Source organism: Balaenoptera ricei, chromosome 12, assembly GCF_028023285.1.
Source record: "Balaenoptera ricei isolate mBalRic1 chromosome 12, mBalRic1.hap2, whole genome shotgun sequence".
NCBI lineage: Eukaryota > Metazoa > Chordata > Mammalia > Artiodactyla > Balaenopteridae > Balaenoptera > Balaenoptera ricei.
In genome coordinates, this window is record NC_082650.1 from 31,707,665 (window position 1) to 31,731,889 (window position 24,225).

A 24,225-nucleotide genomic window follows, 5' to 3' on the forward strand; every position below is an offset into this window, starting at 1 on the left:
TGCCAATTTCTTATAAAGTTAAGCATATACTTACCATATGACGCTAAAATTCTGCTCCTAGAAAAATATGTCTACAGAGAGACTTGTTTGAGAAAGTTCATAGCAACTTTATTTGTAGTAGTCAAAACTGAAAATGTAAATATCCATCAACAGGTGAATTGAAAAATAATCTGTGGTATATTCATACAATGGAATGATATACATGGATAGATCTCAAAATACAAAGTTGTGTGAAAGAAGTTAGACACAAAAGAGGAAATACTGTGTGAATCCAATTATATAAACTTTGAGAACATGCAAACTAATTAATGATTACTTAAATTAAACCAGTGTTTGCCTCTGGGAGGGGGATTGGCTGCAAAAGGACTCTAAGAACTTTCTGGGAAGATAAAAATATTCTATATCTTGCCTGAGGTAGTAGTTAAACAAGTGTCAACATTTGTCAAAATTCATGGAGCTGTATATTTAAAATATGCATTTCACTGTATACAAATTATACATCAATTTAAAAAAATGACTTGGGGGAAACACATGAAGAAGGTCTAGAAATGGATGGTCAACTTTTATTCAATGAATAGAGCATCAGCAAGCATAATATAAAAATTAATTTGTATTTGGTTATGACAAATAATTCTTACCAGACCATTTTACCTACTTAATTGTACAAGCCCTGGCCAACGTCAAGAGTAGCTGGCATTTGCTGAGAATATACTGATTGCTCTGAAGAACCTAGGGGCAGGACAGGAATAAAGACGCAGACATAGAGAATGGACTTGAGGACACAGGGAGGGAGAAGGGTAAGCTGGCACAAAGTGAGAGAGTGGCATGGACTTATATATACTACCAAACGTAAAATAGATAGCTAGTGGGAAGCAGCCGCATAGCACAGGGAGATCAGCTCGGTGCTTTGTGACCACCTAGAGGGGTGGGGTAGGAAGGGTGGGAGGGAGATACAAGAGGGAGGGGAGATATGGGGATATATGTATTTGTATAGCAGATTCACTTTGTTATAAAGCAGAAACTAACACACCATTGTAAAGCAATTATACTCCAATAAAGATGTTAAAAAAAAAAAAAAAGAGAGAGAGAATATACCGATTTCGAAACACAGAGCCGAAACATGGAAATCTGCTAGTAAATGAAAGCTGTCTTAGAAGTGAATCTGGTAGAAGACAATCCACAATAAAATAATCTGTTTAGCATACAAAAAAGAACAATAGGTTGCTAGGGTACTTGGATTTTAATAATTCTGGCTCTGTCACCCTTCTATAATAGCTCAGATATTCTGCAAAATACACTCTGCAATACAGTTCATTGACTACCTAACACCGTGTCTAGCACTGAGGGAACGGTGGATAAATATTCCATAAATGAAGTCCTCTACTATTTATACACAAAAGTGTTATATGAAGACAAAGAAGAGACACCTAAATCAGCTTGAAGAATGAGAGCAAGTTTCCACAAAAATGTCAACTGATGTTTGAAAGAATACAGCGGTGGGGGGCACACTACTCAGTGTATCTGCTCCGACCATGCCACTGAATCAACCTTCCTCTTTGCCACCCTTCTCCATCCCTACCCACCACCAAAGAGGCTATATGTATTCAGTAATTGATAAATATTATTATTTTTAGATGATCATAACTGAAAACAGTATATATTATTATTCGATTATTTTAATTAAAAATCAGTAGTGATGCGTTCATTCACCTTTTCAACCTTCATTGAAAGTCTGCTGTGCTTCTGGCACTCTGCAAGGCACTGAGATAACCATAGTCGAGAAGGCATTGTCCCTGTCGTCTAGAAAAGTGAGCTTTCAACTCCTGGCTCCAGGCTGCTGACGGAGTCCTAGAAGGTCAGCAGCTCGTAGACATCAGGTTGACCCAGGTCGCAAGAGGAGCATTTCCAGCAGGCTCTAGCCCCTGGGTCTCAAGTTTGTTTTCTTCCCGCCGTGCAAAAGCATCAGCACCAAGCAGGAAGCAATTCCCGCTTCAGCCGGGAAGTGGCGGCCTGCAGCCGACCGGGCCTCGGGGTGACTTAGGCTCGAGCTTCCACTTAGGGGCGCTCTCGTCTGGCTCGCGCGCCGCACTTCTACACAGGCGGAACCATCTGACTGGGTCCCTGGTTTCTGCGGGTTTCGTAATCAGCGGGCACCCAGCGCTCCGGCTTCCGTGCAGCTTCCGGTTGTTTGCTGGGCCGTGCAACAAACAGGGGACGGACTTAGCTGGGCGCTTGGGGAAGAAACCGACCCCGGCGAGCTGAGGTTTCCTACAGGCGTCTGCGGCCCTCTGCCCCTCCATTGCCGGATCTCGGGCCTGACCCGGGCAGCGCGCCTGGTGTCCAAGGAAGGCGGGGGAGATGGTCCAGATGGAGACGCAACTGCAGAGCATTTTTGAGGAGGTGGTGGTGAGTGGAACGGCCAGGGATCCGGGACGATGGCTGGGAGAGGAGGTGGCTCGCGGCAACGGCTCAAGAAACCTGGCCCGGGCAACCTCTCCTCCATCTCTTCTTTGTTGTGAAACCGTGTATGTGTGCAAGGGTTGAGCAATTCTCAAACTGCTGTCCAATTCCAAGTCTCCTTTGAAATCCACAACACCCTTTGTTACAGGCCAAGCAGGCAGGTATTGTTTGTTTCTGCGCGTTGCTGATTAAGGTGACTTGCCCTTGTTGCATTGTATTATTTTGCTCGGGGACGCCCCTCCCCCTCCCTTTTTGAAAAACAAAATTCACATCGTTTACTTTTTTTTTTTTTTAACAGAAAACGGAAATTATAGAAGAGGCTTTCCCTGGGTGAGTATATGCATGGCAGTTTTTTGTGTTTTTACCTGAGTGTATCTTTGTAAGATTTTATTTAGGTCTGTCTTGGAGGTTTACAAGATCCACTATTCTGGTTATGTTGAATTACCTTTTTAAAACTAGTGGCAAATAATGCTATTTTTGTTTTTTAGCATGTTTATGGACACCCCTGAAGATGAAAAAACAAAACTAATTAGCTGTTTGGGGGCCTTCAGACAGTTTTGGGGTGGTCTTTCTCAGGTGAGCACTGCATTTTTAATACACTCAGCTGATGATTTTTGACCCTTTCTTTTTGCACATTTTCTTTGATGTTGCTGTTAAGGTCTTTCTGGAAAAGGAGAAATAAAATTGTCATCATCTTTTATTTGTCTATTCTGATTTCCATTTGTTTCCATTTGTATTCTTCCAGTAGAGAATCTGTATTGAAAAATCAGGTTGACGACAGCACGGTGTGAGTTGTTTTTAGAAATCTCTCCCAAGTTAGATTATATGAAACCATTTTGATCCTATGCTAATTTATTTGGTGCACTTCAAAACAGCTGTGTTAGGGATTGTAATGGCTAAAAAGTTCATTCATTTACTCAACAAAGGAACTGGCCCAGCATTGATACAAAGATGCCACAATAAGGATACAAAGATATTATAATAAAATTGAGGAAAGGAGCAGGAAAACTTAGTAACAGAGAACATTCACCAGAAAATGCAGCCTTGAAAAAGACAAAATGTGTGATCCTTAAAGAGTTCATAGTACAGTAGTACCTTATCTTCTCATGGTGCATTATAGGTAGGAAAATGAGAACTGTTTGCACTTGAGCTGCTGGTGGTTAAGACTTGCTACTCAGACATGAATCACAGAGTTTCAATACATTAGTTTTTTTAAATTTCTTTTACTTTTAATTATTTTTTTCTTTTTATTTATTTATTTATTTTTGGCTGCGTTGGGTCTTCATTGCTGCCCGCGGGCTTTCTCTGCTTGCATCAAGCAGGTGCTACTCTTAGTCGTGGCGCGCAGGCTTCTCATTGCAGTGGCTTCTCTTGTTGTGGAGCACGGGCTCTAGGCGCGCGGCCTCCAGTAGTTGTGGCACACGCACTCAGTAGTTCTGGCTCGTGAGCTCTAGAGTGCAGGCCCAGTAGTTGTGGCGCACGCACTTAGTTGCTCCGCGGCATGTGGGATCTTCCCGGACCAGGGCTCGAACCCGTGTGCCCTGCGTTGGCAGGCGGATTCTTAACCACTGTGCCACCAGGGAAGCACCCTAATTATTTTCTAATAGATAATATATTCATGCGGTACAAAATGCAAAGGGTTGGACCAAAAGTTGGACCCAATGATGAATCTGCCTTACATCTCTCTTAGCTTAATTGCTTGTTTCTTTTTCTGTCTGCAAACAGCATTCCCAGTTTATGTTTCCTTCTAGAAGTGTTTTTTTTAATACATTTATTTTATTTATTTATTTTCGGCTGCATTGGGTCTTCGTTGCTGCGTGCAGGCTTTCTCTAGTTGCGGCGAGCAGGGGCTACTCTTCGTTGTGGTGCGCAGGCTTCTCATTGCAGTGGCTCCTCTTGTTGCAGAGCACAAGCTCTAGGTGCACAGGCTTCAGTATTTGTGGCATGCCGGCTCTAGAGCGCAGGCTTAGTAGTTGTGGCACAGGGGCTTAATTGCTCTGCAGCATGTGGGATCTTCCCCGACCAGGGCTTGAACCCGTGTCTCCTGCATTGGCAGGTGGATTCTTAACCACTGCACCACCAGGGAAGCCCCTAGAAGTGTTTTATGCATAGAATCATTTTTATAGAATGTTCATATGCCGTGTACACTGTTCATTAGCACCTTGCTTTTTTCCTCTTAATATTAAATTCTCAAAGTAATTCTACATCAATCCATTAAGAGTTACTTCTGCCTTCCTTTCTTACTTTCTTATAGCAACATAATATTCTATTATATGGCTGCACTTTCCTTTATTTAACCAGTCTCCTACCAACTGACAGGTTGCTTCTTACCTTTTTCACTTTAAATAATGCTATAATGAACAGTTATATGCATGGAACACAGAATAAATTTATAGTATTGCTGGGTCAGAGGGTATGTCTATGTGTAGTTTTTATAGAAATTGCCTAATAGCTTTCCATAAGGGTTTTACCAATTTATACTCCCGATAGCAATGTATAAGAGTATCTTATTCCCTAGAGCCTCATAGTAGAGTGTTAATGAAATTTTTGATCTTTGCCAATCTAAAACAGGAGAAATTTTATTTCAGTGTGGTTTTATTTTTGCATTTCTCTGAGTGATGTTGAACATCTTTATGACATACTTTAATATTTTAATAATTCGTGAAACATTTTATCAGTTAAGATACAGTCTTCGAAAATTTTATATTCTAATGGAGGAGCTGGGAAGAAAATAAGTATTTCTAAGTCAGCATTATATGTTCAACAGTAGAAGTGTGTATGAGGGACAGCGGTAGCACAGAGGAGCAGGACATCTTGAGGATATCCTAGAAGATAATCTGTGATTTGGGTACTACATTCTGGTATCAGATTTAAAGTTTTGCAAGTCTAGAAATTGGATATGTCATTAGATTCATAACTCATTGGGCTCTTAGGGATTAGACTCACGAAATTCTCATGAGGCTGATGTACTAATTCATAGTGGATTTTTCCCCCAGTGACAGGAATATTTATATCTGCCATTAAGGGCACTGCTTACAATGCCGTACACAAGCTTTGCTAGAGTTTTCTATTGATCATGAATATGTTAATAAAATCGTACTCTTTTTGGAGGTGCCATGTAGTAAAAATGGTGGAAGTTTATATAATTGTATGATTTTAAGCTTACTGTAACTCAAGTACTAAATCTGAATTTTTTCAGTTTTTTATTTTAGAATTTGTTTTCATCCATGAATTTATAATGGAGTATCTCATTCATAGTCTTGATATACTCCCAGGTACTATTAGCTATTTGTTAGTTACAAAATGTAAGTTTAGACCTAAAACGTGATCATTTTCTGATTTTCCAGGAGTCTCACGAACAGTGCATCCAGTGGATTGTTAAATTCATTCACGGCCAGCATAGTCCTAAAAGAATTTCTTTTCTTTATGACTGCTTAGCAATGGCGGTCGAGACTGGTCTCCTTCCACCCAGGTACGTTTAATGGTGAATATGAGCAATCTAAAGAATTTTCTTTCTTTCTTTCTTTTTTTTTTTTTATAAATTTATTTATTTTATTTATTTTATTTTTGGCTGCATTGAGTCTTTGTTACTGTGCGTGGGCTTTCTCTAGTTGCGGTGAGTGGGGGCTACTCTTCGTTACCGTGCGCAGGCTTCTCATTGCGGTGGCTTCTCTTGCTGCGGAGCACGGGCTCTAGGGCGCCCAGGCTTCAGTAGTTGTGGCGCATGGGCTCAGTAGTTGTGGCTTGCGGGCTCCATAGTTGTGGCTCATGGGCTCTGGAGCGCAGGCTCAGTAGTTGTGGCGCACGGACTTAGTTGCTCCGCGGCATGTGGGATCTTCCCGGACCAGGGCTCAAACCTGTGTCCCCTGTATTGGCAGGTGGATTCTTAACCACTGTGCCACCAGGGAAGCCCAGAATTTTCGTTTTTATTAATGTTTAGAAATTGGTTGAGGTTGTTGTTGTAAAAGGATATGAAGGGAATGAAGAAGGAAGTTGGGCTCAACAAGAAATCCTTTGTAATATCTCAGTTTTAATTTCTAGGATGCAGTATTCTTAGAATTGTATACTTACAGTGCTCAAAACCAGGCAGACTTTGCCTTTCAGTCCAGAGACTAAAATCACTCACGTTGATGAGCTTGTTCCAGTTAACTTTTGTTGTTTTTGTTATATTCACTAGTTTGTTTATTGTATGTTTTAGATTCTACATATAAGTGATATCATACAGTATTTGTCTTTCTCTGTCTGACTTATTTCACTTAGCACAATACCCTTCAAGTCCATCCATGTTGTTGCAAATGACACAATTTCATTCTTTTTTATGGATGAGTAGTATTCCACTGTGTGTGTGTGTGTGTGTGTGTGTGTGTGTGTATGTATGGCATGTCTTCTTTATCCATTCATCTGTTGAGGGACACTTAGGTTGCTTCCATATCTTGGCACTTGTAAATAATCCTGCTATGAACATTGGGGTGCATGTATCTTTTCAGTTTAGTGTTTCTGGGTTTTTTTGGCTATATATACCCAGGAGTGGAATTGCTCTGTTGGTTCCAGTTTACTTTTGCTGCGTGATGAATTACTTCAATACTTTGTGGCTTAAAACAATAATAATCCTTTTATTATTAACATTCATGATTCTAGTGCTTGACTGGGCAAGTAGTATGTAGTTTTTTCTCAGGTCTCGTGATTGCAATCAGGTAGTGGCTACGACTGGAGTCATGACAAAGGTTTCCCCATTCATATCTGGTGGATGATACCTGGCTGTCATCTGAGACATCAGCTGGCACTGTTGGCCAGAACCTACATATGCCTTCTCCGTGTAACCTGGACTTTCTCACAGCATAGTGGAGTCCAAGAGCAAGCATTCATAAGAGGGCTAGGCAGAAGCTTTATCACCTTGCCTTGAAATTCATACAGCATCCCATTCGCCACTATTAGGCCTGCCCAGGTTGAGGGGTAGAGAATGACACTGATACTTTTCATGGGAGGAGTATCAGTGTCACATTTTAGAAGAGCATGTGGGATCGAAAGTCTTACTGCAGCCATCTTGGAAAAATACACTTTGTCACAAACTGGTAAATGGTAAATATTTAACCAATAGCTTTTGGTACATATCTTTCTAGTAAAAATATAATGTAATTAATATTATTTAGTTCTACTTTGTGTTTAGTCTTTCATATAAGTAAAAAATGTAAAATACTATATGTAATTTTTTGAAAGTGTGCTTGAGTAATATGTACCTTTATGAAAAATACTTACTGGGACTTCCCTGGTGGCACAGTGGTTAAGAATCCGCCTGCCAATACAGGGGACATGGGTTCGATCCCTGGTCTGGGAAGATCCCACATGCCACGGAGATCTAAGCCCGTGCGCCACAACTAATGAGCCCATGTGCCTTAGAGCCCATGCTCTGCAAGAAGAGAAGCCACCGCAATGAGAAGCCCTCACACCGCAACGAAGAGTAGCCCCCGCTCACCACAACTAGAGAAAACCCCCGCGCACAGCAACGAAGACCCAACGCAGCCAAAAAAGAAAAAAAAAAACTTACTATGGCAAATATAATATCCAGAGTACGCAGACCTTGGCTATTAGAGAACTTGCGAAAATTCTGTCTTGTAATTGGAACGGGTATTCCTTTTCTCTAGGATGGTTTGTGAATCCCTGATAAACTCTGACACACTTGAATGGGAAAGAACACAGCTTTGGGCCTTAACATTTAAACTGGTTCGGAAAATAATTGGAGGAGTGGATTACAAGGTATTTTTTTTCCTAATTATTCAATATAAAAAGTAATCGTTGTTAGGTGTGATTACTTTTTCAGTGTACATATCTTAATTTCACGTGGGAGAAATGAAGTGGAACCATTTACAAGATCTCCTTTTTTTGTTGTATTTCCTGAAGGGATTTAAAATTGCTCAGTGTTTCTCACAGCTTCTCTGCTCCCCTCCCAACATTCTTAAAAATGCAGGTGGCTGGTAAATTTCTGTGACAAGTAGGGAAGTCACCAAGCAGACTCTGGGTCCCTTCATGCCACAGATCTTATGATGTTGGGGCCCCTTTCCAATGAAAGAGCACAGAGCAGATGTGTATGGAACTGAGAAGAGATGCAGGCATCAGCTGATGAAGGGAGCAAGTCCTGCTTCAACTTGACCTCCCTTGGACACATTTCCTTCCTTAACTGGTGTCTTCAGCACTCTGCTCTTGACCAAAACCAACAGCATACACTCTCTAATTGTGTCTCATAATGCATCTCAGGAGCTCCATAGCTGCAGAAGCTTCTCCTTCATTCAAGCCACTTTTGTTATTGTCCTTCTTGAAAGACTTGCCAATACCTGACCCTGTGCTTTATGTCTGTATTTTTGCTAATCTAAAATGACTTAACTGATAAGTATTGGTTTGAATCGTGATTTAATACAGAACTAATTCTAAGAAGCTTTTTCTGATTATTTTCTCTGTGCTTGTACTTCACTTTTCTCAGCATTAATATGTAGTTTTTACCTCCTTACTTATTTGTATGGTGCTTTATAATTGTTTCTAGTTTCTTTCATATATATGTTTTGTCTGTCTTTTTTACAAGATTGACCACATTGTTTATACTATGGAATGAAATTTCTTCTCTATATATCAGATTCTGCTCTGAAATAATGCAACTGGTAATAGATATGAGTGGATGACCAGTTAACAGAATGGCCTTATTCAATAAGTTTGAGGGATTAAAGTATGTGATAGATGATGAGAAGGGGGAATAAAGTTAGAATATGCAACGGGAAGGAGTAGAAAAGGTCATCTGCCAGAAAGTTTGTATTATTGTCCCTGTTTTCAGAGTATTTTCAAGTTATATTCAAATATATTTCTGTCTGTTAAGCTCAAATTAAACTTTTTGGACCCTCATAGTAATAGAAACTCTTCTAATGTTGTGAAGGTCAAAAAAAGCTTAGCAGAGTGTGGAAAGTTTAATTTTTATTTATAAGTGACTTTCTTCGTTCATTCATATTGCAAGCCATTCTTTAGAATCCTGCTTTGGAACATGACACTTCTCTTGGGTTAATGTTAGGGAGTTGAATGTTAGCTCTGGTTCAGAAAAAATCAAAAGTGTCACCTTGAGGGTAACATTTTTTTTTCCAAGTGTATAACCTTGAAAACTTTAGATGTTTTAACTAGCACCGGGGACGTTTTTATATTTTAACCTATGACTTTTTTGTTCTATCAGGGTGTTCGAGATCTCTTAAAAGTGATTTTGGAGAAAACCTTAACAATTCCCAATACAGTGAGCTCAGCTGTTGTACAGCAGCTTCTAGCAGCAAGAGAGGTAATTTAAATATGTCTGCAATTCATTGATCATATCCTAAAAAAAGTCTAGTTTCACATAGTTCTGTGCTTTTAAAACTTATGGTAGTTTGTAAAACGTTCCATTTCTTTGCTTCTACAAAAATCGTGTTTTAAAGGTGCTATTTCACTTTCATTGTATTTCAAAGGGAAATTTTATATTTTAATTAATTCATGGTTTTTAACTATGAAAACAACAATATTGATGTTAAAGTATTTTCAACCATTTTAAAACATCAGCCTGTGGACCACTTAAAAGATCTTTGTGCTTTGTAACTAATGTTGCAAGAATTGTTAGTCTGTTGCCTTCCTATTAGAGTGTACCAATAATTGATGCATTTTCAATGTTTCTTACTATCAGCAGTCATTTTATTATTTATTAATCTTCATTTTTACATATTCACATATAAACAAATTTTTTATGCTACAGTTTAAGCCCAGTGAATCCATGAAGTAACATCTCTACTTTTTAATACCATAGTTCTTGTTGTTGTTGCATTTAAAGGGCTTATCTGTGGGACTAGTCAAAATAATAACATCGCCCTCTTATTTTTCTTAGGTTATAGCATATATCTTGGAAAGAAATGCTTGTTTATTACCAGCATATTTTGCAGTCACAGAGATCAGGAAATTATATCCTGAGGGAAAACTTCCACACTGGGTAAATTGAATATTTTCTAAAATTTTTAATAGAAAGTTTTATTAAAAATCGTTACATTAATCTGATTTTTTGTGTGCTTATTCTTTTAATGGTCACTTTATTCCTAGATAATAATGTGATTTTTTTGTGTGCTTATTCTTTTAACAGTCACTTTATCCTTAGATAATACATAATATGTATTTATTTCATTTCTCTGCTGTCCTGCTGAGACAGTTTATATATTATGTGATGAAATATACATAGCTTCATCAAATAGCTAAGAACATGGTGGTATGACCTGACTTAATTCAGGGAGAAATGAACTGGTAAGTAATTGTTTGGAAGGAAGCAAAAGAGAACTAACCTTTGAGTAATTTTATGTGCCAGGAATTGTACTCAATCTTTACATATTATCTCATTTTATGTAAATGATTCTTGTATTCAGAGCAATCTTGATTTTATTTTTATACCTATTTGTTTTCTGTTTTGTTGTGTTTTGTTTCAGTTACTTGGAAACCTGGTATCAGACTTTGTGGATACCTTCAGGCCAACAGCAAGGATCAACTCCATTTGCGGTAGGATCATAATTCAAAATATACTAAATAGTACCTGATCTTTAGTGATCTGACTATTGAACAAAGTTGATGGTTGGTATCTTATACATGTCTTGGTGACTTGTCATTTTAGTATAACTCTAGGAGCTTAATAATGTCCTTTTACTTGCTTCAGGTACTTTGTGTGTTAAGTACAGGGAAGGAAAAGCAACTGTCTGGACTGGTCTAAGTTTCAGATAGAACCATTCTAGAAGATGTGTTTCCTCGTGATTAGAGGGAACTTTTAGTAGAGCTAGTAAAGCACCATGGAATCTCTAGGCAACTGGAAATCGTGGTAGATCTGCCCCTCGATTATCTGACTCTCTCAGCCCATTCCAATTTACACCTTTGCTCTGTATTTCATTTATTTTGTTTTCCATTTTTTCATGTTTGTTAGATTGTCAGAATTTTCTTTTAAAAACAAGCACGTGATTTGCAATTTTTGCAGTGCTCATATATATTCCTGAATAATTTCTAGAAATCATGGTGGCCTCAGAACAGCCTGGAATATAGACATTATTTAGTCAATGACCAAGTTTTTAGCACTTTCTGTGAGTCAGGTGCTATTCTGGACACTGGAAATACAAAAATAAACTAAACAGACACTAGACAGATAATTCTTAGGCTTTTAGCTTTTGTAACTGAGTAGATATTGACATCATTTAATGAATTATGGAAGGATTGAGAAGGATGATGTTGAATTTAGTTTAAGTTATGTTGAACTTGAGGTGCCTGTGGGACATCGCAGTGACAGTATTTATCAGTCATTTGGATACATGAACTGATTGATGGTCATAGACTACATCTAAGGCTTCTAGGAGCATCATGTTTAAAGTTACTCAGGTTGACCCTAGATTAAGCGTCTGTAAACTTTTTCTATAAATGGTGATATAACAAATATTTTAGGCTTTGTGGGCTATACAATCTGTTGCAACTACTCAACTCTGCCATTACAGTGCAAAAGCAACAGTGTTCCAGTACAACTTTACAAAGACAGGTGGATTTTGTCCATGGATTGTAGCTTGCCGACCTCTGTCCCTGGACAAATGCAACATTTGTGAGTTTGGAAGGCCTGTACAAATTGGTCTTTAACCATCTGGACTAAAAATAATCAAAGAAAATTCCCAAACTTCTATCTAATTAAAACATATTTTTAACCAGTGCCTGGTTCAGCATAGATGTTCATTAAATAGTTGTAGAGTGAATGAAGGAGCAGGCATTGCTATGTTCACATTTATTTAGAAACATGTTTTTGTAATGCATACAGGCCGTTGCAGCCTTCTGCCAGTTGTAAATAACTCAGGTGCCATTTGTAATTCATGGAAATTGGACCCTGCAACTCTCCGTTTTCCTTTGAAAGGCCTCTTGCCATATGATAAGGTATGTTGCTAAATATGATGGAACTTTTGATCCATCTAAGAGTCTTCATTGTGGATTATTTGATGTGTAATGCTAAATTGTCTCTTCAAAGACTGAAGAAGTAAATATTTAATGAAAGATAGTTTATGGTTTATCATATGATTTCAATATCCAAGTACAGCCTGTGGTTTAGGATATTGCAGGTGTCTATGTTCCAGTGGTCCACTTCTGGCAAAGCACTTGGTGTTAGAAAATTGAAGTTTTTAATTGATTCCTTGTTTTCACTTTTCCTTTACAAAGCAGGGACCAAAAATGAATTTGCAGTGTCCCTAAAATTTGAAGAGTGAGCCTCCTATTTGTTAGATTTTTTTCAAAAGGGGAGGACAAAAGTAGAGTAGAAATTTCTCAAAGGAAAAAAATCCACAAATATCTGTAAAATGAAATATGTGATATAGACATAAAGCTATAATGAAATATGACAGATTTATTTTATTATCTTGGGGTTTGGAGTAGTGACAGAGCAGGGTATGGGGAGGGCAAGATACTTTTCATGTAAATGTTTCATGTCAAAAATGACATAGTGATTAGGAAACTTTTCCAAAAGTGAGGAGTGTAAAATAGTGCAACTAAAGTGACAATTCTGGGTTCTTGGCATATTAGTTACCAAAACTTTGGAAGATGAAAAAGTGGTAAACTAAATGGAATTTGCAATCATGATAGCAAGTAATAATGAAAACAGAGAAATTTATTGTGAACTTACTATGTGCCAGGCACTGTTTTAAGAGCTTACTTTGCAACAACTTTTATTCTTAACTTTGCAACAACTTTTATTCTTAACTATCATCTTAATATTTCCATTATCCAGATGATGAAACTGAGACACTGAGTAGAGTAGTAACTTGACTAAAAGGGCCCACATTTAGGAAATAGTATAGTCAGGATTCGAACTCTTAACCTGTGAGCTATCAAGTCATTTGTCCTCTCCAAATTTGGAAATGATGTTTATGTTTACACTTGTAGGAGAATGATTAGAAACTGCCTCCATTCCTCTTTGATTAGATTTCTGGGGAAAAAAATCCTTTCCCTACACTGATGCTTAAGACTTTCACGTGACTGTAGCTGAAGCCATTTCTAAGTTTTCCTCTATGACCTTGGGCAAGTCCCTTCACCTCAGTTACATCATTTATCGAATGAGGGGTGGGAACAGATTAATTGTAAGCACTAAAATCCTATGATTTTTTTCCACTAGATACTGCCTACTGTGTGAAGGTAACAAGTGCCTTTAGAGGATTTTTTGATCCCAATTTCAAATTATTTGAATTAACATTAACTTTGATCTTGAAGCAATAATTTTCTTTATTTTCTTTAAAGGATCTCTTTGAACCACAGACTGCTTTGTTGAGATATGTTTTGGAGCAGCCTTATTCCAGGGATATGGTCTGCAATATGCTAGGTTTAAATAAGCAGGTACTGTACTGTGCTGGAAACCTAGTAAATTCTGCATAGAATCTGCACTATTCTTTTCTCTTTTCTTTGCTATAGCTAACTGAGCAAAACAGTTAAGAACTATTTGGTGATTTTTTTTTTTTAAATATATGGTTTATTAAACAATGTATTATTCTTATCATTTATATATTGCTTTAAGAATGTTTAAATCAAGAAGGAGATATTTTAAAAATTGGTTTATTTTGCATTGCTTTTTTTTCTATAAGGCCAGTTTCAAGTATACCTTTTGCCAGAGAAACCTACACATGACTTAACCATAATTTTTGACTTTTTTTGTTGTTCGGGTATCTATTTTTATAACCCTTGGTATTTTCAGCATGGCCTCAATTGCTGATTTTTTTTTTTCTTTTTGGTGTGTGTTTTTGGTGGTTTAACATGTGGGAGGGTTTGTGCTGACTCTGGGTTCCTTGAGGCTGGCCTCATAGTCACTGTTTTGTCTTTTCTTTTTTTCTTCCTTTATTTTTGTTCTGTCCTGTCTTGTCCTGCCCATCCTCCAATGCTCTAGACCTTGAACATTGCTCAGGTATGTTCACAACCTTACTGTTGTATTGTGACTAACGATACGCTGGCCGCTTTGTAGCCACTGATTCCATTTAGAGAATACATGTATGGTCGGGGCTTGAAATTGGCAGGACCATGCTGAGACCAAGGCCACTAAAATGAATTTCTTCTTGGGATATGAGAGTTGTTTTTGGTGGATTGTTTTTGTTTTTGGTTTTTGGTGTTTGTTTTTTTTTAATATTCTTTTTTTTTTTTAACCAAATCAAGAGACAACACCTGGTACATGATAAAGCCTGTCACTTTTTTGATGGGTTGTTTTTCCTTCCCACTCCATTTTACTGTTTTTCATACTTTAGGGCTAAAGCTAGCCTGGTGGAATTTTCAGAGATGGAAAGATTTGTGGTGGCCTTTATCTTTCCAGACTATTAAAACATAAACAAACAACAACATCAATAAAAATACTTATGTTGCTTTGCCTAAAAACAAAAACAAATTAAAAACAGAACAAAAAAGAGAACAAAAGCACTTTAACAGAGATATGCTACTTTTAAAAGTTGGAGTGGTACGCTTTACATGGGGAAGTTTTTTTGGAAACATGGAGATTGACTAAGAAATGTCACACTCTTAGGTGACCCCACACCTGCTTGACAAACACCCTTCTTTGTCTGTCTTTGCCAGAAGTGTCCTCCTCCTGCAGTGAGCGCCTCACAGCTGAAGTCCACCTGTGGCAGGAGGAACACGAAATGGCCAAACTTTATAAACCAAACTCTTATACAGTCCCAAGTCTGTTCCAGGACTTTTCACCTTTGAGATTTTAAGCAAAATAGTGGTTCTCATTATTTTTGTTAAAAATTTTTGAGCCCAACATATTAAAATAGACCAGCTTTTTGATTTTAAAAAGACGTTCTTGTCTAGGTTATATAAAATAGCGTTGCTGTTTGCAATACTATAGTGAAGGTTGTGCCAGTGCTTCCATTTATAAAGCCCTATTTTTAAGGACATATAGCTTGGCCATAAAACTTGCTCAGTGTTGAAACTTTGCATGCCAAACCTCACCCTAGTAGCAGTATCTCTTTTATTATTTTAAGTTTTTTCTTCTGAAAAATTTACCAAGTCTCCTTGTTTGGACAAGCCTTTGTTCATGTGAAACTGAAACTGCTTCACACCACAGTATCTGACAGTTAACCTCACATAACCTGTCAATGTAACATCTTAAACACCAAGTCATTAACTCTGATCAGCTTTCACTTGAGTTAGAGGTAAGTATTCAGTGAACCTTGAAAGAATGCTTCATGCTATGTCTTAAAACTAATTTTTGCAGTGAACTTTAAGGCATACTTGACTCAGGTTTTTTTTGCAGTTTGGTGAATGAATGTACCCATGGTCATTTGAGCTGCAAGTACCTTCCCCCAGATATCCTTAGCCACCCTTAGCTTTTTGCTTTTGGGGGGCAGCTCTTCTCAAACTAGAAATTGACAAAATTTTGAGAAGGGTGTTTCTGATCTGATTCTTTCAGTAACAAGTTTCAACCTAAAAAAAGTTTATGACTAAGACATAAATCTGTAAAAAATAAAGTTTATAATGGAAATGCTGACAGAACATTATTAATATTGATCTCACTGTAGTGTAAACATTGTCAGAAGTTCACAATTCATCATTAATTGTTTTGGGAGAAAACTGTAGTGAGCGCACTTGTAAGATATATGCTGCATTGACTTGATATCTTATTTTTACCACCTGGAGAGTAGGGTAGAAAATGAGAGCACACTGTATAAGAAGCATATGATTAAAAATAAACAAGTTATCTCATCACATCTTTTATCATTACAGAACTATATCCTGCACTATATTTTCTTGTCCTCTCTAGCAATGCAATAATTTACTTAAAGCTTTGAAACCTTTTAAGAGCTATCCATATTGCATTTTCCAGTAGGAATTGGGCTATGGTATTTTATCCTAAAATTGGTTGCATTCAGAAGGTCATAAATAGCCCAGTTCTGTGACCAGCAAGGTAGAGTGTTCACAGTGTAAGAATCCTGTTTTGTGTATTTGCACAAGAGTTTGTATTCTTTCTACTGAATAAGAGCATTACAAAACAGATTCACTCCTCAAGCTCTTATGTGGTGGTATATGAACTCTGGCTGCCCTGAGACAGTGAAGTACTAGACTGATCACTCAGTTTATCCTTAAAAGGCACCATTGAAAGTGGTATTAACTGGCATGGGACTCCAGTTCTGATTGGTAGAGAATATGATAAATGACATACAATGGGATTTTTCTTCCCAACCTGTCCTAAATAGATACTGCTTTAAAATTGATTTCTAGCACTGAAATAATGATTTTAAATTAACTTACGCCCACCCAAGTACAATATGTTAAAATTGCACCACATAAGCAGTACCAAAACTGTTATATGAAAATGTCAGAGGCCACTTAATGTAGGATATGCTTACTAAGACGGAAAGCATTATCATTTGCCATTTTAAATAGTGGTGGGAAAAAATCAGGGGCATGGATGGGGCTTAATGTTTCTATTAATTCCTTGTGCCTGATTTTCAGCGTTTACCAAAACTGAAAATTTAATACAAGTTTCCGATACAGTTTGAACTGTTATGCAGAAATTGCATTGTTAAAATACTGAATTTAGATTCTTATTGTTAAAACAGGCTTTAACTAAACATGCATATACATATGATGTAAACTAATTCCATTTGTATGCCTATATCTTGAAGACTTAAATTTATGAAAGCTTTCAGCAAGTTGTGAATAACCATAGACATAGCATCCATTGGCTACCAGAATTATCACACCCTATGATTGATAATTAGCCTTTATTCACAGATCATTAAACTGATTTACAAATTTTCATTTCTTCCACTTTATAAAATAATTTATGTGGTGGAGAATCTTAATTTTAATGTAATTATCTTTTAGCAGTTGAAAACTAAAGCAAAACTTATTCTATAGTAGTTAGTAGCACAGATCATTTTATATTCCAGACTTTTCCCTCTTTTTTTTTTTTTTTTCATATTATTAAAATTGGCAAGTAAAAAAAGGAACATGTGTAAGCTATCCCTAAACTTGGTTTGAGAACTATCCTTGGATTTAACCAAAAACACCTGGGAAATATATTCATTCTGATAGATGTTCTGCTACCCTCAGACTCACCAGTGCATTTGGTACCATAGAGATTCCTGACTGATTTAATTATTAACAGAAAATCTGGGGGTAGTCTTGAGTCATGGTATACACTGAAAGCTTGTCAGCTTTGACTGTAAATTTCCTAGTTGTTCTTACTTTGCCAAAATCTTAATATTTTTGGTTTTCCTCTAAATCATTAACTATATGACCATCAATCACTGCACTCCTAAAAATATGTAGGTAAAAATCCAGTTCTCTGAAACAAATAGCTAATACTAATAAGGGAAACTCAAAAATGACCCAGGTGCTAAAAACCAATTTTGTTTAGTTTATTCTTTTTTTCCTGAAGCAGACTGACGGAAGACCATCACGGATGGAGGAATAGATGACAAATTGGTTAGTTTCCAACTAGCAGCAAATTCCCATCGCTGAAGAAAAATTCCTACTGGAAATTCTGGCTTTACTTCTTTTCACAAATTTTTCTGACTCTTGTATACTTTGAATGATCTCGCTCTAAATTTGTGTTGTCTGACACATTTCTTAGGTTGTTGGTGGTTGGCAGAACTAGTGAATTTCAAGCCCTGTACACAGTAGTTTTGCATGCTGATTTAAGAAATAGTTTGTAGTGTTGTCTGTTGCACTTTGCTCTGCTTCATAATGATAATTACATTTGGAGGAAAAGTACTGTAGTCCCAACTGGTGGTGTTAATATTGCTCTTCGTAAACCTGTAATGTGATTGAACTGTGATCATGGCATTGTGTTTTTGGAAAAAATATGAAACAACCATTGATGCTTACTGTTTTGGATAGATGTTTGTTTTATTTGCATGCTTTAAGAAAGTGCAGCTATATTGGAGCTTTACAAGTTTGGAGCTGGCAGAAAGCATGCAAAAGAGGGGATGCTATTCATTATGTTTTGTTTTTTTCCAAATTCGTCCCCATTTTGCATTTTTCCCCTAAATTTAAAAGAAATCATATCCCTTTTTCATGGCAAAAGACTAATAATCACATCTAAAGTTTATAGGGAAAGCATCTATGTTAGTATTGTATTCATTAGAAAGGCTTCCAACTGCCTGGCTATTAAGTCATATAACATATTTTATTAAAAGTATAAAAATGGCTTAAAATATGGCTTAACATATTTCTTTTGGTAAAAGTACATTTTTTAAAATCACTTTAAAAAAGCATAAATCTTTTTGCCTCTAGAAAGGGAAGTTGCATTTTCATTTTTAGTGTTTAAACTCAATTCGTTTTCTTGTTTTAGATTTTTAAAATAGTCTAATTTAAAATTAAAGCTGCATTATGTTTGGCTTCTAAGAGGGAAGAGTAGAGATTTAACTTTGAGATCAAGTTTTTTTTTGTTTGTAGAGGAAGTTTTCCTTTCAGTATCAGATCAATACCACACATTGAAAAACAGACGTTGAGTAATCTGGAAGCTATTTAAATATACCTCTGTATATAAAGTTAGTGTAAACATGTGGTGATTACTTTTAAATAAATAGATCACACACTACTTTGTTTGCTCTCCTGTCATAGTATTTAATTCCTGGAAATCCAGGGTTTTCATATTTTGAGCTAGATTGCAAAATTAATACTGTTATCCCCATTTCGTTTGTCTTTTAAATGATCTTTGTTCAAAAAATAAATAACAAAATTTTCTACTGTGTAGTGCCCTTTGTCATAGTGGAACAATGATGTCTATAGTGAAAGTCGAAAGTTAATGGGAAGCCTGTTTTGCGTGAGACCTGAAAAATAATTTTTTATGATACTCATCCTCTATGATAATGTAACATGATGCAGCTTTAATAGACTAAATCTAACCTTAACTTTCTAAGTTCAACTTCATTCCATGCTTCTCAGCCTCTTGTTACGATTAATGCCCATTAACTGGTAACTTCTGAAACTAACCGGGAGGCTTTTGGAATACTGTATTTAATCTCTGCCCTACAGCACAAGCAGCGCTGCCCTGTGCTGGAGGACCAGTTGGTGGATCTGGTGGTTTATGCCATGGAGCGATCGGAGACCGAGGAGAAGTTTGATGATGGGGGAACAAGCCAACTCCTCTGGCAGCATCTCTCGAGCCAGCTCATTTTCTTTGTGCTTTTCCAGTTTGCAAGTTTTCCACATATGGTCCTTTCTCTTCATCAGAAGGTAAGTACCACAGCCTTTGTCAGAGCCACTTTACCTTTTGATTAGTATGTTTTAGACTGTTGTGGATGTTACCTAGTGAACAGAAGTTCCGAGCTCTGGTTTCTGTTTTGTTCAGTGCCTTTATGGTTTCTTAACTTCTCACTTTCTTGTCACCGTAAAAACTGCATTCACTTCTTCATTCCACATATTCACAGTGCAAGGACCAGGAGATACAAAATGAAAAGGCACTAGTATAGTACCCTCAAAGAGCTCTTTACCGATGGGAAGATATAGGTATAAACGATTTGATTATAATATTATAGTTCACATAATGGAAGCATGTTTCCTTGTGATAGGAATGAGAGAACAGTCCCTATTAAAGACATCAGGAATGGCTTTATCAAAGGGATCTTGAAACTATTACTTGAAAGACAAGTAGAGATTTGCCAAGAGGAAAAGATAGGAAAGTGTTTCCATAACAATAAGATGGTCATTTGGAAAGGGACAGAAGTGTGTGATAACTGGAAAGAAAAATATAAAAGGGAAAGTGTTGGTGAGATGAGGAAAGCAGGAAGGTAAGACCAGACATGGAGAACTTTATATGACCCTGTGTTTGTTCTGAGTTAAATTTACTTTGGGAAGCAAATGAGGAAGGGAATGACATCATCATATACAAGTTGGAAAAATTACTGCTAATGACCACATGTAGGAAGACAGTGATGTAGAGATGGATGGAGCCAAAATCAGAAGCAAAGAAATTAGTAAGGGAGCTGTTGCAGTGGTCTGGGTGAGAGATGCTGAAGACCTAAACCAGGACAGAGAGGAGGAGCCAGAAACCCGGTATGCTGGGAGGTGAATACGACTTGGTGACGATAGGTGACAGGGAGTAAAAGGAATCTAGGATCACTCACTGGTTTCTGCTTAGTCAGTGAATGAAAGAGTAGAACAATGAATCCAAAACAGGGAATACGAGTGGAAGAGTAAGTTGTGGAAAGGGTTAGACACATTGAATGGGAATAAGGCATAAGGCTTTGGACACATTGGGATTAAAATAGTGTTGTTGTATCTATAACATCTTGATAGTCTAGATTATTTTGGGGAAATTTTTTCATAAGAGTTGTTAAAATCCTTTCAACCACCACTTACCCACCACCCCTATCACCACCACTGGTTTCTGTTATCATCTACAGGAAACCAGGATAAGTGTTTTTGATAACCAGTCCTCGAGGAGTAAAAAAAATAAATTTAATCCTTTTGGTATAATAAAGCACTCCTTGTGTTTTGATGAAATATTTTTAGTAATATTCCCAAATTAAACTTGATTCTCATGCATACATGATCGACTTAATCATGTTTTAAAACATTTAATTTTTGATATGCATAGTTGCTTTGGAGGTCAGGGAGAAAACATAATATTAAAATAATTTAAAAGGCTTTTCTGGATGTGCCTTGAGTGGAGAATAAGTAATTAGTAAATGCAAACGTTAGATGCTAACTTTCTGAGAACAAGGTTTCTCTCTCTCTCTCTCTCTTTTTTTTCTTTAAACTTTACTGTATCTGTTTCTTTAACTGGCTGTGTAGATTGGTATTTGAACGTTTTTTACAGTTAGCAGGGCGAGGACTGATTAAAGGCAGAGATCATCTGATGTGGGTTCTCTTGCAATTCATTTCTGGAAGTATTCAGAAAAATGCACTAGCTGATTTTCTCCCTGTCATGAAGCTCTTTGACCTTCTGTACCCAGAAAAAGAAGTAAGTTTTACTAAATAGTTAACAATGTGATTAGAATTATGTCTAATTTATGTTTAAGGATTTTAGTGTGATTATGTGAGACAAGCACTGGACTTGAAAGCTGGAAACATGGTTCTTTTCCCAGTTTTTGTGATTGCTGTGATCATGGGATAGACATTCAGTTTTTCTTGACATTAGTTTACTCCTGTATAAAGTGAAGAAATTGAACTAGATTATTTTTGAAGTTTATCTTAAATCACAGTTGAACATCTAGTATGACAAGCTCTTTCTCTACATTCTAAAGAGGGTTACAATTTTTTAAAGCATGAAACTGTTTTAATCTATACACATTGAATGACCACATAACATCAGTATCTGTTAATATGGTTTTTTTGGTTGTTTGCCAATTGAGTGTATCACACTAGTGTTTTATTATATAAGGTATTTGAGTAAAATATGGTATATATTGATGATTGTCATTTTTTTTTTAGAAATTTTGGCTACCTAACATATCTGCTCTGATTTCTGTGACATGATAGCATAGTGATTGGTGTACTTTTTTAAAAATTTTTATTTATTTATTTATTTATTTTTGGCTGTGTTGGGTCTTCGTTTCTGTGTGAGGGCTTTCTCTAGTTGTGGCGAGCGGGGGCCACTCTTCATCGCGGTGCGCGGGCCTCTCACTATCGCGGCCTTTTTCTTGTTGCGGAGCACAGGCTCCAGACGCGCAGGCTCAGTAGTTGTGGCTCACGGGCCTAGTTGCTCTGCGGCATGTGGGATCTTCCCAGACCAGGGCTCGAACCCGTGTCCCCTGCATTGGCAGGCAGATTCTCAACCACTGTGCCACCAGGGAAGCCCGATGATTTTCATTTTTTGGAAACATTTTATTATGGAAATTTTAAAATGCACAAAAAATGTAGAGTAAATAGAAAAAGAAACTCCTGTCCCATCACCAAGAAATACTCTTTTTTTTTTTTTTTTTTGGCTGCGTTGGGTCTTCATTGCCGTGCGCGGGCTTCTCATTGCTGCGGAGCACAGGCTCTAGGTGCACGGGCTTCAGTAGTTGCAGCATGCGGGCTTCAGTAGTTGTGGCACACGGGCTTATTTGCTCTGCGGCATGTGGGATCTTCCCAGACCAGGGATCGAACCTGTGTCCTCTGCATTGGCAGGTGGATTCTTAACCACTGTGCCACCAGGGAAGTCCAAGAAATATTCTTATTTCATCTTCTTTCCTCATCTTTTTTATTAATGCTGGATGATTTTAAAGCAAATTCCAGACATCCATGTCATTTCACCCATCAATAAACAATATGTTTGATGCTACTCATTTAGATTGCATGTCTCTTATATGTTCTTGGAAAGCATATATGTGACTTTTAGAAACTCTGTATTCATATTTATCACACTCAGTAAGATAATGATGTGATTAATTTTTTCATAATGATGTGTTTAATTTTTAAAGGATAAAATTTTTTTTTTAATAAATTTATTTTATTATTTATTTTTGGCTTCATTGGGTCTTCGTTGCTGTACGCAGGCTTTCTCTAGTTGCGGCGAGCAGGGGCTACTCTTCGTTGCAGTGCGCGGGCTTCTCATTGCGGTGGCTTCTCTTGCTGTGGAGCATGGGCTCTAGGCGTGCGGGCGTCAGTAGTTGTGGCTCACGGGCTCTAGAGCGCAGGCTCAGTAGTTGTGGCACATGGGCTTAGTTGCTCCGTGGCATGTGGGATCTTCCTGGACCAGGGCTCGAACCCGGGTCCCCTGCATTGGCAGGCGGATTCTTAACCACTGCACCACCAGGGGAGTCCAAGAATAAAAATTTAATGATTATGAATGCTTTATGGCAGTAGGAAAAGCTTGACTAAGCATCTGTGGATTTCTGTTATTTTCTTGGCAAGTAAAAACAATCTTGTAATAGTTTCAGTATTTGATAGCTGTTAGATCTTCTGATTTGTGTTATTGAACAGTCAAAGGACAGTTGGAGCTAAATTATGAGATATAGCAGAAATGGATTACTGAAATATATATAATTAGTTAATTCTACTCTTTCTTATTATATTTAAATTGTTCTTTTTTAGTTTATCCCAGTTCCTGACATTAACAAACCCCAGTCAACTCATGCCTTTGCAATGACCTGCATTTGGATTCACCTCAATAGAAAAGCCCAAAATGACAACTCCAAGCTACAGATTCCAATACCTCATTCCCTAAAGCTTCACCATGAGTAAGTTGTTTGTAGCTTGACAGTTCATTTTTTTAATTTAATAAATAGTGGCTTGTAGACTAATATTGGTCTCAGTATTTATGTGAAGTATGGAAATCTTCCCACATCCACTGGAGGTGAGGGTAAATATATAATGTGTACGTTATAACTAAGGGAACCTGATCAATTGCAGCAGAAAGCAACTAGAAGATTAACCAAGCCTGTTTATATGTATGTGGAGATACATATTTTTATATATATATATATTTTTTTTTTTTTTTAATTTTCAGGTCTAATCTTTGCTTTTACATGTTTTGCCTTAGTTAAAACACTTAATTTCCAAAACTATGTGAAAATGTTTCAAAATTGCTTAAGTACTTGGAATTTGAGCATGATCTGACTGAGATACCTTTCACTCCCTGGGCTGCCGGGATTGATTGAGCTGATCTGGCTGGCATGCTCCCTTACATCATTTCCAAAGCTGCGATTACTCAAAGAAGATGCCCTCTTTTAGATAGGACTGGGCTTCCGTCAAGGGTGTTAGGAATAGCTGAACTTCTGAAAAGGACTGACTGTCAGATCTCTTCATAGGAGACTGTAGGGTAGTCAGACTTCACATTCCATTTGGCTTTCATTTTATGAG

At 37.3% G+C, this 24,225-nt stretch overlaps 2 protein-coding genes across 5 annotated transcripts in view; one reads left to right on the forward strand and one right to left on the reverse strand.

Moving 5' to 3' along the window:
* Nucleotides 1–2,007, reverse strand: part of ENPP3 (ectonucleotide pyrophosphatase/phosphodiesterase 3) — a 90,209-nt gene extending 88,202 nt beyond the window's left edge. Inside the window, exon 1 of the mRNA XM_059941941.1 lies at nt 1,711–2,007. Coding sequence (XP_059797924.1) covers nt 1,711–1,788 — 78 coding nt within the window. The 5' untranslated portion in view covers nt 1,789–2,007. The remainder of the gene's footprint in view (nt 1–1,710) is intronic.
* A 196-nt stretch (nt 2,008–2,203) lies between these two features.
* Nucleotides 2,204–24,225, forward strand: part of MED23 (mediator complex subunit 23) — a 49,273-nt gene continuing 27,251 nt past the window's right edge. For 2 of the 4 annotated variants that reach the window (XM_059941197.1, XM_059941200.1), the window contains exons 1-14: nt 2,204–2,406; nt 2,759–2,790; nt 2,949–3,036; nt 5,808–5,932; nt 8,103–8,214; nt 9,668–9,766; nt 10,343–10,444; nt 10,929–10,998; nt 12,284–12,396; nt 13,747–13,842; nt 14,387–14,404; nt 19,474–19,674; nt 21,260–21,403; nt 23,458–23,603. In XM_059941197.1, coding sequence (XP_059797180.1) covers nt 2,359–2,406; nt 2,759–2,790; nt 2,949–3,036; nt 5,808–5,932; nt 8,103–8,214; nt 9,668–9,766; nt 10,343–10,444; nt 10,929–10,998; nt 12,284–12,396; nt 13,747–13,842; nt 14,387–14,404; nt 19,474–19,674; nt 21,260–21,403; nt 23,458–23,603 — 1,394 coding nt within the window. In that variant the 5' untranslated portion in view covers nt 2,204–2,358. The remainder of the gene's footprint in view (nt 2,407–2,758; nt 2,791–2,948; nt 3,037–5,807; nt 5,933–8,102; nt 8,215–9,667; nt 9,767–10,342; nt 10,445–10,928; nt 10,999–12,283; nt 12,397–13,746; nt 13,843–14,386; nt 14,405–19,473; nt 19,675–21,259; nt 21,404–23,457; nt 23,604–24,225) is intronic. The other 2 variants (XM_059941199.1, XM_059941198.1) reach the window with 2 other exon arrangements.